This window comes from Pleurodeles waltl, chromosome 7 (assembly GCF_031143425.1).
Source record: "Pleurodeles waltl isolate 20211129_DDA chromosome 7, aPleWal1.hap1.20221129, whole genome shotgun sequence".
Classification (NCBI taxonomy): Eukaryota; Metazoa; Chordata; class Amphibia; order Caudata; family Salamandridae; genus Pleurodeles; species Pleurodeles waltl.
The window spans coordinates 1,391,905,998-1,391,921,292 of NC_090446.1; the positions used below are offsets into that span (position 1 = coordinate 1,391,905,998).

The 15,295-nt window shown below is 46.1% G+C and overlaps 1 protein-coding gene across 1 annotated transcript in view; it reads left to right on the forward strand.

Moving 5' to 3' along the window:
• Window positions 1-15,295, forward strand: part of LOC138246401 (paired box protein Pax-6-like) — a 151,644-nt gene that overhangs the window by 110,154 nt on the left and 26,195 nt on the right. Inside the window, exon 4 of the mRNA XM_069200986.1 lies at window positions 9,538-9,696. Within this exon, the coding sequence (XP_069057087.1) occupies window positions 9,538-9,696 (159 nt within the window). The remainder of the gene's footprint in view (window positions 1-9,537; window positions 9,697-15,295) is intronic.

The window sequence follows — 15,295 nt, forward strand, 5'->3', positions numbered from 1 at the left end:
TCCTGGACGTGCTATATCAGTGGTGCACGGATACTGCACTGCTGAGGGTTCCTGGACGTGTTATATCAGTGGTTAACAGGTACTACACTGCTGAGGGTTCCTGGATGTACTATATCAGTGATGCACAGGTACTGCACAGTTGAGAGTTCCTGGATGTGCTATATCATTGGTGCACGGATACTGCACAGCTGAGGGTTCATGGAGGTGCTATATCAGGTACTGCACTGTTGAGGGTTCCTGGATGTGCTATATCAGTGATGCACAAGTACTGCACGGTTGAGGGTTCCTGGATGTGCTATATCCATGGTGGATAGATACTGCACTGCTGAGGGTTCCTGGACGTGTTATATCAGTGGTTAACAGGTACTACACTGCTGAGGGTTCCTGGATGTACTATATCAGTGATGCACAGGTACTGCACAGTTGAGAGTTCCTGGATGTGCTATATCATTGGTGCACGGATACTGCACAGCTGAGGGTTCATGGAGGTGCTATATCAGGTACTGCACTGTTGAGGGTTCCTGGATATGCTATATCAGTGATGCACAACTACTGCACGGTTGAGGGTTCCTGGATGTGCTATATCCATGGTGGATAGATACTGCACTGCTGAGGGTTCCTGGACGTGTTATATCAGTGGTTCACAGGTACTACACTGCTGAGGGTTCCTGGTTGTACTATATCAGTGATGCACAGGTGCTGCACAGTTGAGAGTTCCTGGATGTGCTATATCATTGGTGCACGGATACTGCACTGCTGAGGGTTCATGGAGGTGCTATATCAGGTAGTGCACTGTTGAGGGTTCCTGGGCATGCTATATCAGTGATGCACAGGTACTGCCCAGTTGAGGGTTCCTGTACTAGCTAAATGCCTTGTGCACAGGTACTGCACGGGTGAGGGTTCCTGTACTAGCTATATCACTTGTGCACAAGTACACGACAGTTGAGGGTTCCTGGACGCGTTATATCAGTGGTGCACAGATCCTGCACTGCTGAGGGTTTCTGGACGTGCTATATCAGTGGTGCACGGATACTGCACTGCTGAGGGTTCCTGGATGTGCTATATCAGTGGATCAGTGGTGCACAGGTACTGCATGACTGAGGGTTCCTGGACGTGCTATATCAGTGGTTTACAGGTACTGCATGACTGAGGGTTCCTGGACGTGCTGTATCAGTAATGCATAGAGACTGCATGATTGAGGGTTCCTGGACGTGCTATATCAGTGGTGCACAGGTATTGCATGACTGAGGGTTCCTGGACGTGCTATATCAGTGGTGCACAGGTACTGCATGACTGAGGGTTCCTGGACGTGCTATATCAGTTATGCACAGGGACTGCACGATTGAGGGTCCCCGGGTGATATATTATTGATGCATAGGTGCAATGTCTGTGTGTGTCAGTAGGTGGGTGAGGGTGCTGGAGATGCAGAACGACTGTACTCCTAAGGGTACCAAGGCACGATATGGGGGCTCTCTCGGAGAAACATCACCAATGTTTGAGAGTGTGAGAGGCCGCTGGGAATTTGCTGACTAAACGTGTGAGTCGTTGTAGGTGTGTGTATGTAAGTCCACATGCCTCGGTTACACAGGGCGGGGGCGTCAGGCCAGCCGCTCCTGCCCTCACAGGGCCCTCCACCCCGACCCTCCACCCTGCCTCTAGCTCGCGCTGTGGTTAGGGCAGGAAGCTCCCGCGTTAGGTGCGCTTTCTGCAGCAACGCTCGCCCCTTTTAAGAGGTTTTTCGCGTTTTTTATTGCTGCTTACCACACGCCCACTTTTGTTATCGCGCTTGGATCACAATACCCACCGCCACAAGTGTTTTTCAGTCAAATACTAGAAAAAAAAATCTTTCGTTTCTGTTTTTTTTTTGTCTGTTTAAAGGTCTTTTGATATTTGCAAAACAGACCGCGTACAAGATTAATTCTCATTTGGAACTGAGAACATACATATATATTAATGATCCCATCATGTCCATTGATAAGAAGTCATATGAACATCATATGTCTTAGTTATCTGTCATAAAACGAGCGAGCCTCTTACGTTATCTTAGAATAGGGTGACCACCTGGCATTGAGGCAAATTCTGGACAGGACTGTAAAACATTCAGGGCAAAGGGTCAAAATTCAGGACAAAAATTCAGGAGGAAGGGTTAAAATTCAGGACAAAAGTTCAAGAACAAACTTCAGTTTTTCAGACAAAGGCAAGTGAGGCCATGCCTTACTATGTTGTCAGTGCATTTATGTACTTTTTTTAACATAGCACTGTTTATTCACTGTGGTCTTTTTGTGATTACCTCCTGGTATGCTACATTCAGGTGTTACATTTCGTCCTTGTTCAGTAGTAAATTAATGCCCTTCAGCACTGTATCAAGGCCACCACCCCTACTCAAATCTAACCACTCTTTTTTGATGAGAAAGTAACAGCAACATTTTGATTATGTTTCTGAACATTTTAAAAACCCTGGCAAACAGTTTGGGAAACATTAAGGTAATTAACCTCATGCTAGTTTAAACAAATTGAACAAAAACATCTGGCTCACCCCAACCACCCATGGACTTTCAACCTAAAAAAAAAATGAGGCCGGGCAGATGGTGTGGACGACAGTCTCACACCTAATGTCAGAATGTGAGGTACCCACAACTTGTCTGTAGTCTCACAACACTAGAGTGTATGTCTGGGACTCTACATTTATCTCAGAACTGGGAGCCCGCACTACCGCACTCTATTCGAGATCAAATGGGAGATCCATAGCAACTGATTCAAAGGGTTGTTGCTAAGAACTGGATAAACAAGGAAGAGAAGATCAAGGTGGGACAATTCCTAAAATCAGACAAGATTGGTTCACCAAGACTATCGGAAGGTATTGGGTACCTGGGGAGTTGTCTCCGCAGACAGGAGAGAAAGAGAAGAGGCATTGTCAAGGGGTTGAACAAGAAGCACCCACCCACCTTGGCAAACTCTTCTGGTGCAATGGTCTGCTGTTCGTGCTTGTGAAGGGTGAGCAGGGGCCAGGCCCCTTGCAAGGTTGTGCAAGGCAATTGCCCACTTTTTGTCCATGTCTTAAAATGGTTTTGCTATTGAGCAAAAGCCATACTAGTGATCTGAGTTATCCCTAAGTGTCAAGTATACATAGAATCTTCTAAACATTTCGGAAAGATATTGCACAAACAAAATGTAAAAATGTAATTAGTGTTTCTTTAACATATGGCACTGTTTTCCCCTTTATATACAGTTAGACCTCAGATTGAACTGATAACCAGTTACCTTTCGATACCTAGTGATTACTATCTACCATTTTCCCATTGATTTGCATGTTGGAAATCTCGCCAGAGTGTCACGGTCCCTCAGAGCCCAGTTTGCTTTCTGGTCTTCTCTTCTGCTTTCTGTAGTGAGCCACATGGCACTAGTGAAGATGGTGTGCTACCCCGATGATAGTATTATTTTGCAAACCTTCCCCTGCTCATCCTCCATTCCTTCTTCAGACATGCCACACATCTGATTTGGTCGCTGGGGCTTTCCACTCTGAAGCTACCTGTGACTGCGGGTGGATTAGGTCTTGTGGACTTAGAACGCTATTATTCAGCTGCACAGGTCCAATGGGTGGCTCGCTGGCTTTCTGCCCCCCCTGCATGAGATGGGGTTTATCCGTAAAGACTTTTAAGGAGGGCTTTCTGCACTGCTCAATGTTTCCTACTGACCATTCTACAGATCACTATCCGGGGTTATCATGCATGGCTTTCTCTTGCCAGCTAGAACCTGTAAACTCACTGACACGAAGAAACCCTGTGCTCCTGCACTACAGTTACTAAGCCTTCCCACTCGCACATGCCAGCTGTGCTCAGAGCAACTCCATCAGTGGCATGCTGCAGGTGTCTTAAAATTGGGGGATTTGTTTCCGGATGGTGAGCTACTAAATTTCCAAACCCTTGTGGCAGACTACCATCTTCGTCCCGGTCAACTCCTTACTTACAGCCACCTTAAACAATCATTAAATGTCCTATTTCATGTCTGCCACCTAGCACTAACCCTACATTATGTGTGCCAGAACCGCTACATCATAGAGACTAGTGGCAAACTGATAGAATCGGTGCACAGACCTTTTCTACAACATGGAGACCACTCTAGGTCTTCTCTTCATACTACCTGGGTGATTGATGTGGCCAAACCTCTGCAAGATACGATCTGGACTAAAATACTGGACTTTCCCTACAAAGTATCCCACGGCTGTCACTTTGAGTACATTCATAGAGCTTCCTTGGGAATGCATTCTGCCAGTTTCTTGCCATTGGCTTTGTGGTTTTTAACTCACATTTTGTTGCTTTCAATGTGCTGGCTTTATTTGTTTTAGGCTATGCAGCTTAACTTCATCCCTTCTCTAGCCAAAACCTTATTTACATATCCTTCTGAGTTTTCCCTTTCTGTAAACGGGCCTGTAATCTTGTCCTTATCTCATCACATTTGATGTGTATTCAAAGAACAAGGTCAAATGTCAGGCTCTGTCTTCAGTGGGAACTTAGGCCCATATTTATACTTTTTTAGCGCTGCATTTGCGCCGCTAAATGCGGCGCTAAAAAAGTATAAATATGGGCCTTAGTGTTTACTTTTCTTTCTCTGATTTCAAAGGGGGAGGATTTATGCAACAATCTTGCTGGATACTGAGGTTAGGAAAGAGTTTTTTCTTTCACATGACAACATTTTGAATAAACTTCAGAATGTATCAATCTACTCTATTCCAATGCACTTTACGCCTCTCTACACCAATGAGCTCTGTGTCTCTGCACGCTATACCACTCCAGTCTAGGCAACACCAATCTAGTCCGCACAAATCCACTCTATGCCACTCTGCGACACTGCACTGTACGTCACTGCACTCTGTGCTAATACGCTCTATGCTAGTGCACTTTACGCTGTAACACTCAACTCTATGCCAGTGCACTGTACATCAATACACTGTACGTCACTCTAATCTACTCTGCACCACTGCACTCTATGCCATGTCACTCTACACCACTTTACTCTATGCCACCACACTCTATGCGACTCTACGCAACTCTACTCCACCCTGCACCTCTCTACTCTAAGCCACTTCACTCTACTATGAAACAATCTACTTTACGCCACTGCACTCTGTGCCACTGCACTCTACCCTGCACCTCTCCACTCTATGTCACTGCACTCTACTCTGAAACAATCTATTTTACGCCACTTGCACTCTAAACCACTGCACTTTACTTCAATGCACTCTATGCCAATGTACTCTAAACAACTGCACTGTATGCCACTGCACTCTGACACTCTACAACACTGCACTGGCCGCCACTATACTGTACAGCACTCTACTTTGTACTACTGCACTCTGCACCAATACACTCTATTCCACTGCACTCTATACCACTCTACTCTGCATAACTCCACTCTACGCCACTGCACTTTACACCACTACACTATACTCTGCTCTGCACCACTCTTCACTACTCCACTCTGTACCACTCTATGGCACTGCACTCTATGCCACTCAAGTCTACTCTGCATTCTATGCCACTGCACCACTTTACACTACTGCACTCTTTGCCACTCTATTGTATGCCACTCTACTCCACTGCACTCTATACCACTCTACTCCGCCCCATGCCACTGCACTCTACGTCATTGCATTCTAAACAACTGCACTGTATGCCACTGACCTCTACTCTGCACCACTGTACTCTACGCCACTGCTCTCTGTGCCACTCTACTACACTCTACACCACTGCACTGACACTCTACTCTGCAACATTGCACTCTCTGCCACTGTACTCTACACCACTCTACTCTGTACTACTGCATTCTACGCCACTGCACTCTATGCCACTCTACTCTGCATCACTCCACTCTATGCCACTGCAATCTACAGCACTATACTCTACTCTGCACTGCACCACTCTACATTACTTCACTCTGCACCACTCTGCGCCATTGCACTCTATGCCAAAAGAGTCTACTCTGCACTCTATGCCACTGCACCACTCTACACTACTGCACTCTCTGCCACTCTATTGCATGCCACTTTACTCCACTGCACTTTATGCCACTCTACTCTGTGCCACGCCACTCCATGCTACTGCACTGTATGACAATGCATTCTAAACAACTGCACTGTACCCCACCTCACTCTACTCTGCACCACTGTGCTCTACGCCAATGCTCCTATGCCACTCTACTCCACTCTACACCACTATGCCACTAACTTTTAGCCATGCCGAACAGCAGCCACTCTGGTGTACACCATGGCTAAAACACATTGGCAAAGCCAATATCTCTTGCGTAGACGAGACCTATTGGCTTTGCCAATGTTTGTTAGTACTATGAGGTACCGAGGTCCCTGAAAGAACTGTGAATGTGTAAGTCCTTATTTTAAACATGCATTACACATCATAATATAGGCTGCTATGAAATGCGCAAATACATTTCGGTTAAATAAAAAGTCGTTCTAAAATACAGGTTTGAATAATATATAGTTTATACCTAATACTAACATTTTTTATAACAGTCCATTAAAACCACACGCTCCACAGCTCACCTTGGAACACCCTTACAGTACCTCTCTTTAAAAAAATACCTTTACCATCAGAAAGCTTCAAGTGACTCCTTTGATTAAAGTCCATGCAGGTATCCAAGCCCCTTTGCGTTTGTAGATTTACCAGTTGGGCACTTTACATTTCTTTAGAGAAGGAGACCCCCTGGAAAGCAGGCCTGTTTCTTATCTGTGTGCCCCTCCCTCCTTCAGCGCACAGGAGACTCCCTGCCTTTCAATCCAGCAGGGGGAAACTGATCTGTCCTAATTACATTTTATCCTTTAGGTGAAAGGCTAAAATTACGGACAAATGCTGTCCATTAAGCCTTTCATCACGGACAGCGGGCGGCTGGACGAAATTACGGGCAGTCCGTGAAAATTATGGATGGGTGGTCACCCTATCTTGGAATGACCTATTAAAACAGTGTAGATGTTGATCATGCTGGTCAGCAGACTGAAAGCCATATATTGAATAATAAAGGGGCCACCCGGTGAACAACGTCATAATAGATCTCAAAACCCAAGCAGGGGTCCTCATACAAGCTGGGGATTCTTGGAGGGGCTGGACTTGGTAAAGAGAACTATGAGGACATATTTACAGGAAAGTGGTGCATCGGTCCTGATGCGCCACTTTTTTTCCGTCACCCCCGCCCCACCTAACAACACCATGGTTGCGTCATATTTACAATACGGCGCACCATGGCGGCCGTTAGGACAATAGCATCAACATTTTGACGCTATTGTGGTGCTTTGCTGCACTAGCATCAACAATTTTGATTCTAGTGCAGCAAAGCACAGGGAGGCCCATTGAACAAAATGGGTGCGTCATTTTAACACCTGCTCTGAGTAGGCGTTAAAAATTACGGAAAAAATGGCGCAGTGAAATGTTGTAAATCTCACTATGCCATTTTTTTGGGCCTCCCTGCGTCGGAACACCCCCTTTGCATACATTATGCCTGACGCAGAAATAATGTGGCGCAGTGGGTTGCAAACTGGCGCAATGCAAGCATTGCACTAGTTTGTAAATAGGATGAGGGGGAAAAGGCACCTTAGCGTAAATTTTTATTTCCCTATGGTGGCGCAAGGTGGTGCTAGGGGCTTGTAAATATGCAATTATGTTTTTTCTCTGCACTGAATGACTCCTTTAACTGCAAGGAACCTGACAATCTAATGTAAGTAAAGTAGATCTGGGCTGCATCAAGAATTGCTCGTGGTGGTGCTGTGCCACCCTTACCTACTTAAAGATTCAAGGTCGAGAGGCCAGAATTTGTTAGGTTTGCTACAAAAGGGTCCTATCTATAGGAACGCATGCCTATATGTGTTTCATATTCTCTAGAAAAATAATGTGCAGATTCGCTAGAAAAATAATGTGAGATAGAAACCTTCCTTGCTGGCCCAGAGGAGAGCTCCATGAGCTCTACCACATTTTGGTATCTTCATTACTTGACTCCCTCCATGTACTGCAGCTATTGGTCTGGATCTAGAAAGAGTATTATTCTCCTTTTGACCACATTTTGAAATACACTGCAGTGTAGGGCCTGTCTTCGGGTGACTCATACATATTAAAAAGAAAGCACTAGGAGATATGGTAGTTTAAAACTGCACAGACAGGCTGCAATGGCAGGCCTGAGGAATGTTTAAAGGGCTACTTAATTGTGTGCAGAATGAGGTCTGCAGGTCCACTAGTAGCATGTGAGTTAGAGGTCCTGGGTACATTTAGTACCACTTTACTAGGTGCTTCCTAGTAAATTAAATGTGCGAATTGGGTATAAGCCAATTTCACAATTTTTAAAGAAGAGAGCATGTGCACGTAAGCACTGGCTAGTATTGGTAAAGTGCACAGAGTCCCTAGGGTAAAAAACGAGATCAGCAAACAAAATGGAGGCGTGGGGCAAAAGGTTTGGAGGAAGACCACACTAAGAATGGTAGGTCATTCCAACCATTGAGCTGGATAATGATACACATCTGTTATTTCAGTGCCAATATAGTCTTCTGTGGTCACATGTGCTTTACAAATCCACATTTTATGTGATACTTAAAGCTAATATTTGACTGATAAATCAGATGGCGTTGGTTAGACTTATTACACTGGCGCAGGGGCATTCCTCTATAGCTGTTATGTATTACCATGTAGAGGTATGATTGATAAACATTTTTCTTACATTATTGCAGATAACCCTGACTGATGCATTAGGATGATCAGTGCTGATAGTGTTGAATGGTGTCGCCACCAACGTAATCTTGTCTGATGTAGTCACTATTACAATACTAAAGTATGAGTAGCTTGGGAAGATTTTCATTGAACATAAGTAGCTCTTGCTACAGAAAAAGCTGGAGACCCCTGCATTAGGGCATAAAGAGCTGAGCAAATGAGAGGTTGAATGAGATACCCATTCAGAGACAATGTATGATAAGGACACGAGCTCAAGTCATTAGTCCCTCACTTGACCAAACTGTTATCATAAACAAATCCTTTTACTTCCCAGTGCTGTTTCTTGATGTCAGCTATTGAAAATATGCCTTTCTTGTAGGCTTGAATAGGGAATAATGTTGCTTAGTATGTAGCAATATCATAATCTACATGTACAGCACACATGATAAACCAATTATCTTTCTTGGCTGCCGCATGGTGGCCTTGTTAGGGCATCAGGTGTACTCTTGAATGTATCTAAGTTCATGGTTAGAACTGAACTATTTTCAATATAAGAGCACTGAATGCACACATAGAATCTAATGGATGAAGTTGAAACCAATTGTTTCAGAAATAAGCTTTGTAATGAGTATATACAGTAGTTTTACATGAGAATTGTTGTGTGATTTACGTGCAAAAATTGTGTTGGCTCTGCTTGCACCTTGTCTCTTCGGGACATGCAAAGTCTCAGGCTTGCTCACCTCTATCCAGCAGTTTCCAATGATCAAACCATATAGCTAATGCCAAGAGTAGGGGTTTCCTCAGGTTTCTTGCATTTTCTTCTTTTCTGCCACAGACAGCTGCCAGCAGCTGGAGAGCGGCCTGGACCTAGAACCCCATCCTGCAGCTGGCCCAGAGGACTTGGACGACTCTCAGATTCGCTTGCAGCTCAAGAGGAAGCTTCAGCGGAACCGGACATCCTTCAGCCAGGAGCAGATCGAGGCACTGGAGAGAGGTGAATTCTGGTCCTCACCATTTAAATGCTCTGTCCAATGACCTCAGTGTGTTGTGATGCTTGTCTTTTCTTCTGTTTCTGACCTCTCGGGCCTTTCGTTCATTGAAATCCCCTCGGTAGAAGGTCAAGTTCACACCCTGTCTGTTTTCCCTTTTCATTTATTTTCTCCATCTCTCATGCAGGGATCCCACTCACTGCTTTCAAAGAGCCCCCCCCCCCCCCCCCCCCCCCCCAGTTATGCTCTCCTTCCGTAGATTATCGCTGACATGCTCTGGGGGACCCACATCCCCTGCAAATTTAAATATCTGACATCACCACAAGGCCCCTAACTTTTTCTGGCCTGTACATCTCTTATTTCATCTCTGGACGGTTCATTACAGTGACTGCAGTCAGCTGCCTTATATTGGTACCACAAGACACCACAAGTGGCAGCCGGATTAACAAATGGCCTCGTTGATAAGGGAGACACTCAGACAACAAAAGGTACTTTTTGGTCTGAGGTTCTTAAAATCCAAGCACTGCAGTGGCCATTGGGTTCCTCACACTGTCTGAACCCGTGCATCAGTGATATCGGTGACCATGACAACCCCTATATGAGTATGTCACTGGTATTACCCCGTGAATCCTCACACACTCTGTACATGCACATGACATAACACCAGGCACCTACATTGCGTTCTGTGCCTATGTATCTCAGGTCTACTCACACCTGCTCTGCCCATGCATCACTAACATCAACCTAGGACCACCGCACGTTCTGCATTAGCGCATCACAGATCCATCGTCATCACCTGCATATCCGCTGTATCTACATAACAGTGATGTGGCAACCAGTGATCTTCACTCCTTCTGTACCAGTGCATCACTGATGTAACCACGGGCAAGTGTCACAGCTGATATCACTTCCAGGGACCCTCACGCTCTTCTGTAACTGTGCCTCACTGATATAATCACCCCAGGGATCCTGAGATCTCCTGTACCTGTGCATCACTGATACACTCCCATCACCGGTACCTAATCACCACTGATAACACTGCCGGTAATCCACCATGAGTAAGGGGGACAATTCTGTACCTGTGCATCATTCACTGATATTATCACCCTCACATCTCTGTTACCTATGTGTTACTGATATACCCCCATCACCTGTACCTACAGACCACTGACATCACTCTTAGTGACCCTCAATATTCTGTAAGTGCGCACAATTGAGATCACCATGGGCGAGGGGCACCCCTTCTACATCCTTTCCTCAGTGATATCGTCACCCCCAGGGTCACTCAAATGTCCAGTACCTGCGCATCAGTGACTGACATGCTCCCTTCATACCTTGTGTGCCTACACACCACTGATATCATTGTCCGTGCGTTTCACACCTTTTGTCATGGTGCATCACAACATCACCATCAGAAACTATAACACCTTCTGTACATGTACATCACTGATATCACGTCAGGGACCCCACAACTTCTGTACCTGTACATCACTGATATCACCTCAGGAACCCCACAACTTCTGTACCTGTACATCACTGATACCACCACCGGGGCTCCCGCATCTCCTGTACCTGTACATCACTGATATCACCTCAGGGACCCCCACATCTCCTGTGCCTGTACATCATTGATATCACCCCAGGGACTCCTGCATCTCCTGTACCTGTACATCACTGATACCACCCCAGGGACTCCCGCATCTCCTGTACCTGTACATTACTGATACCACCCCAGGGACTCCTGCATCTCCCGTACCTGTACATCATTGATATCACCCCAGGGACTCCTGCATCTCCCTTACCTGTACATCACTGATATCACCCCAGGGACTCCTGCATCTCCCTTACCTGTACATCACTGATACCACCACAGGGGCTCCCGCATCTCCTGTACCTGTACATCACTGATATCACCCCAGGGACTCCTGCATCTCCCTTACCTGTACATCACTGATATCACCCCAGGGACTCCTGCATCTCCCTTACCTGTACATCACTGATACCACCACAGGGGCTCCCGCATCTCCTGTACCTGTACATCACTGATATCACCTCAGGGACCCCCGCATCTCCTGTGCCTGTAAATCACTGATATCACCTCAGGGACCCCCGCATCTCCTGTGCCTGTACATCACTGATATCACCTCAGGGACCCTACAACTTCTGTACCTGATCACCACTGATACCACCCCAGGGACTCTGGCATCTCCTGTACCTGTACATCACTGATACCACCCCAGGGACTCCTGCATCTCCCGTACCTGTACATCACTGATACCACCCCAGGGGCTCCTGCATCTCCTATACCTGTACATCACTGATACCACCCCAGGGACTCCCGCATCTCCCGTACCTGTACATCACTGATACCACCCCAGGGACTCCCGCATCTCCTGTACCTGTACATCACTGATACCACCCCAGGGACTCCTGCATCTTCTGTACCTGTACATCACTGATATCACCTCAGGGACCCCCGCATCTCCTGTGCCTGTACATCACTGATATCACCTCAGGGACCCCCGCATCTCCTGTACCTGTACTTCACTGATATCACCTCAGGGACCCCCGCATCTCCTGTGCCTGTACATCACTGATATCACCTCAGGGACCCTACAACTTCTGTACCTGTACATCACTGATATCACCTCAGGGACCCCCGCATCTCCTGTGCCTGTACATCACTGATATCACCTCAGGGACCCTACAACTTCTGTACCTGTACATCACTGATATCACCTCAGGGACCCCCACATCTCCTGTACCTGTACATCACTGATATCACCTCAGGGACCCCCGCATCTCCTGTACCTGTACTTCACTGATATCACCTCAGGGACACCCGCATCTCCTGTGCCTGTACATCACTGATACCAACCCAAGGACCCCCGCATCTCCTGTACCTGTACTTCACTGATATCACCTCAGGGACCCCCGCATCTCCTGTGCCTGTACATCACTGATATCACCTCAGGGTCCCTACAACTTCTGTACCTGATCACCACTGATATCACTGGAGGGATCCCTACCTCTCTCTGGTCTGGGAAATATCGGCCTCAGAAAACAACGTTTAAAGCCCAGGTTTATTCTGGGCTGAGTGACACGTTAGTGCAATAGGAGGGATGAAGGACATCGGTCTTACAGCTGTGTGCCAAGCGGCGAGCATGAAGAGTGCCCTGAACACTCCTTAGCGAGAGAATGTATCATTCTGAGGATTGCGGTAGGTACATGGATCACTGCACATTTCAAGTCCATTTTGAGTACATGGGACTGTCTGGCCTTCCTCTGATTTGCTGCTCCGTCTCAAAGGCGATGGCTGGTTCTGGTGGTGGGGGCAGGTGGGGAATTCCTTGCCCCCCCTTATGAATGCATGGTTGGAGAGAGCCCACTGTGGGGCCTACTAATTCCTGGGCAAGAGACCGTCCCCTGCCTCCCTATCTGGTACCCACAGGAGGAGGAAGCTCCAGTCACATTGTGTCTCCAGCGGCAGCTGAGGTGTGTAACAAGAGTATGTGAAGTGTGATTCAGGGCTGAGGTGTGTAACAAGAGTATGTGAGTTGTGATTCAGGGTGCAATGGGGGTGCACTGTCAGTGGGTGTTGGGTTTAGGTCGAAGACATGGCTAGAATAAACAAAATATTCCTTATCTATTTTGTTGGTATTTCTCCTTCAGCTAACACACCTTAAATAAAAAATAAATGCAAGTTCAATTAGTCCGGGGAAATATACTTGTTTACGTCATGAAACCTGTGTGATCACTGGACATGTTTGGCCGTGTCACCAGAGAGTCACAGAACTGAATCCTAGTTGGCACAGAGGGGAATAGGTGCATGTGTGTTCCTAGTGCTACCAGGTCCCAGCATGTGACAGGAGGTGCTGTGAATATGCAAGTCATTATTTTAAAATTGTATTATACACAGCATAAGATAGGCTGCTGCAAAATGTGCAAAAAGATTTTAGACCTGAGTTAAAGTTTGGTAGATGGATGGTCTGTTACAAACATGACGAATATCCTGTCCACCTTATTACAAGTACATTTGATCTAATACGCTTGTAATAAGGCAACGGGATATCCATCACGATTGTAATGGAGTGTCCCGTCTGCCAAACTCTAAATCAGGCTGTAAATGTTTACAATAAAACAAGTGCCTTCAATAAATATTTTTAGTAATACACAATCAAACTGTACCTAGTGCAAACATTTTTATAAGTACCAATTAAAAGGACGAACTTCAGATCGCCCTTAGATTGCACCTAAAAAAGAATACTTATTTGTTACTATGAAGCTGCCAATGACTCCATCAATAACAGCCTTTACTGGCTCCCAAGCAGCTGTTACATTTGCTAATTAACCAATTTCACACATTTTCAAGTTCAAGTAAAAGGCATCCTGGTGAGGCTTCTTTGTTCTTTGACTCTGTCCCTCCCTGGGCTTCAAACAGGGTATAGGAGACCAGCGCCCTTCTCTTTCAACTAAGAGTGCACTTTCAAATCAGCATTAAAGTTCAGGGACAATTGTTTAACAAAAAGTATGGGAACTGTTTTTGTAAAATTAAAAAAGCATGGCCACATCTTTCCACATGGATCCCATCCACTTCAAACTCTGGACTCTGGTCTCTCTGCACTCATGGCTCTTGCAGAGTGGCAAGTTGTGCTCACCAGTTCCTGTGTTTCTTTCACCAGTGCTCCCCAAAGTGGGAGGAGTCTCACAAAGGAATCAGTAGCCCCTAGGCAGGTGTGGTTGGTAACTGACTGACCTTCTCCAAAAAGATGCAGGATGCTGGAGCACAATGTAGAGGAGTCATGGAAGGTAGGGAGGTTTTTCTAGCAGGGATGAGTCTCAAGCTACACGATTTTGGGTCATCAAATTCCTTATTTCAGTCAGGCTAGTCATTTAGGGGAGTATGCCACACAATTGTGAGAATCCACAACACCCACACTTTGGCGGGGGTGTATCTGTCAATGGTGCAGCAGGCTCAGTGCAGCAGGCTCAGAGGACTGGAGGGCTATTAAACCCTGATTATGGTAGACTTTACTAGTCAATTTGTGGTCAAAGAGGCATTTTCCCTGCTTACCCTCTGGCCCATGGCTCCCTTGGTAGGGAGCAAGAGCTTCACACCCATCAATGAAAGTCAGGCACAAAAGAACTTTAAGTAGTGTGGGTGCCTTAGATCTCAGATCTGGCAGTAATTAGAAAACTTTGAAAAGGGTCCCTACCAGGCTCATGTCCTTAACTTTATTGACAAAAATGTGAATCAGTTTTTCAACAATGGCTGTAAAAACCCTTAAGGTCTTCCATGTCAGCGAGGCAATCCCCATTTACATTTCACATATTTCACTTCAGCTTGCAATACCTAAATGTATTCACTTTTTCCAGATGCCATGTTTCTGCACTTTTTTTTTTACCCAGGACCTAAGGAGCACCTCTTGGAAATCAGAAACTCATTCCAGCAGAGGCAAACAGAGGCCTTCAGGGCTCAGGCAGTTCCAATTGCAGATCCAGTTGCAGGCCCAGGCAGAAGGTCAGCTGCGTAGATGCAGGGAGGCCTCTAGAGCTTGTTATGTCCCTGTAGCTCAGACCAGGAGATCAGTAAGCTGACCTTTG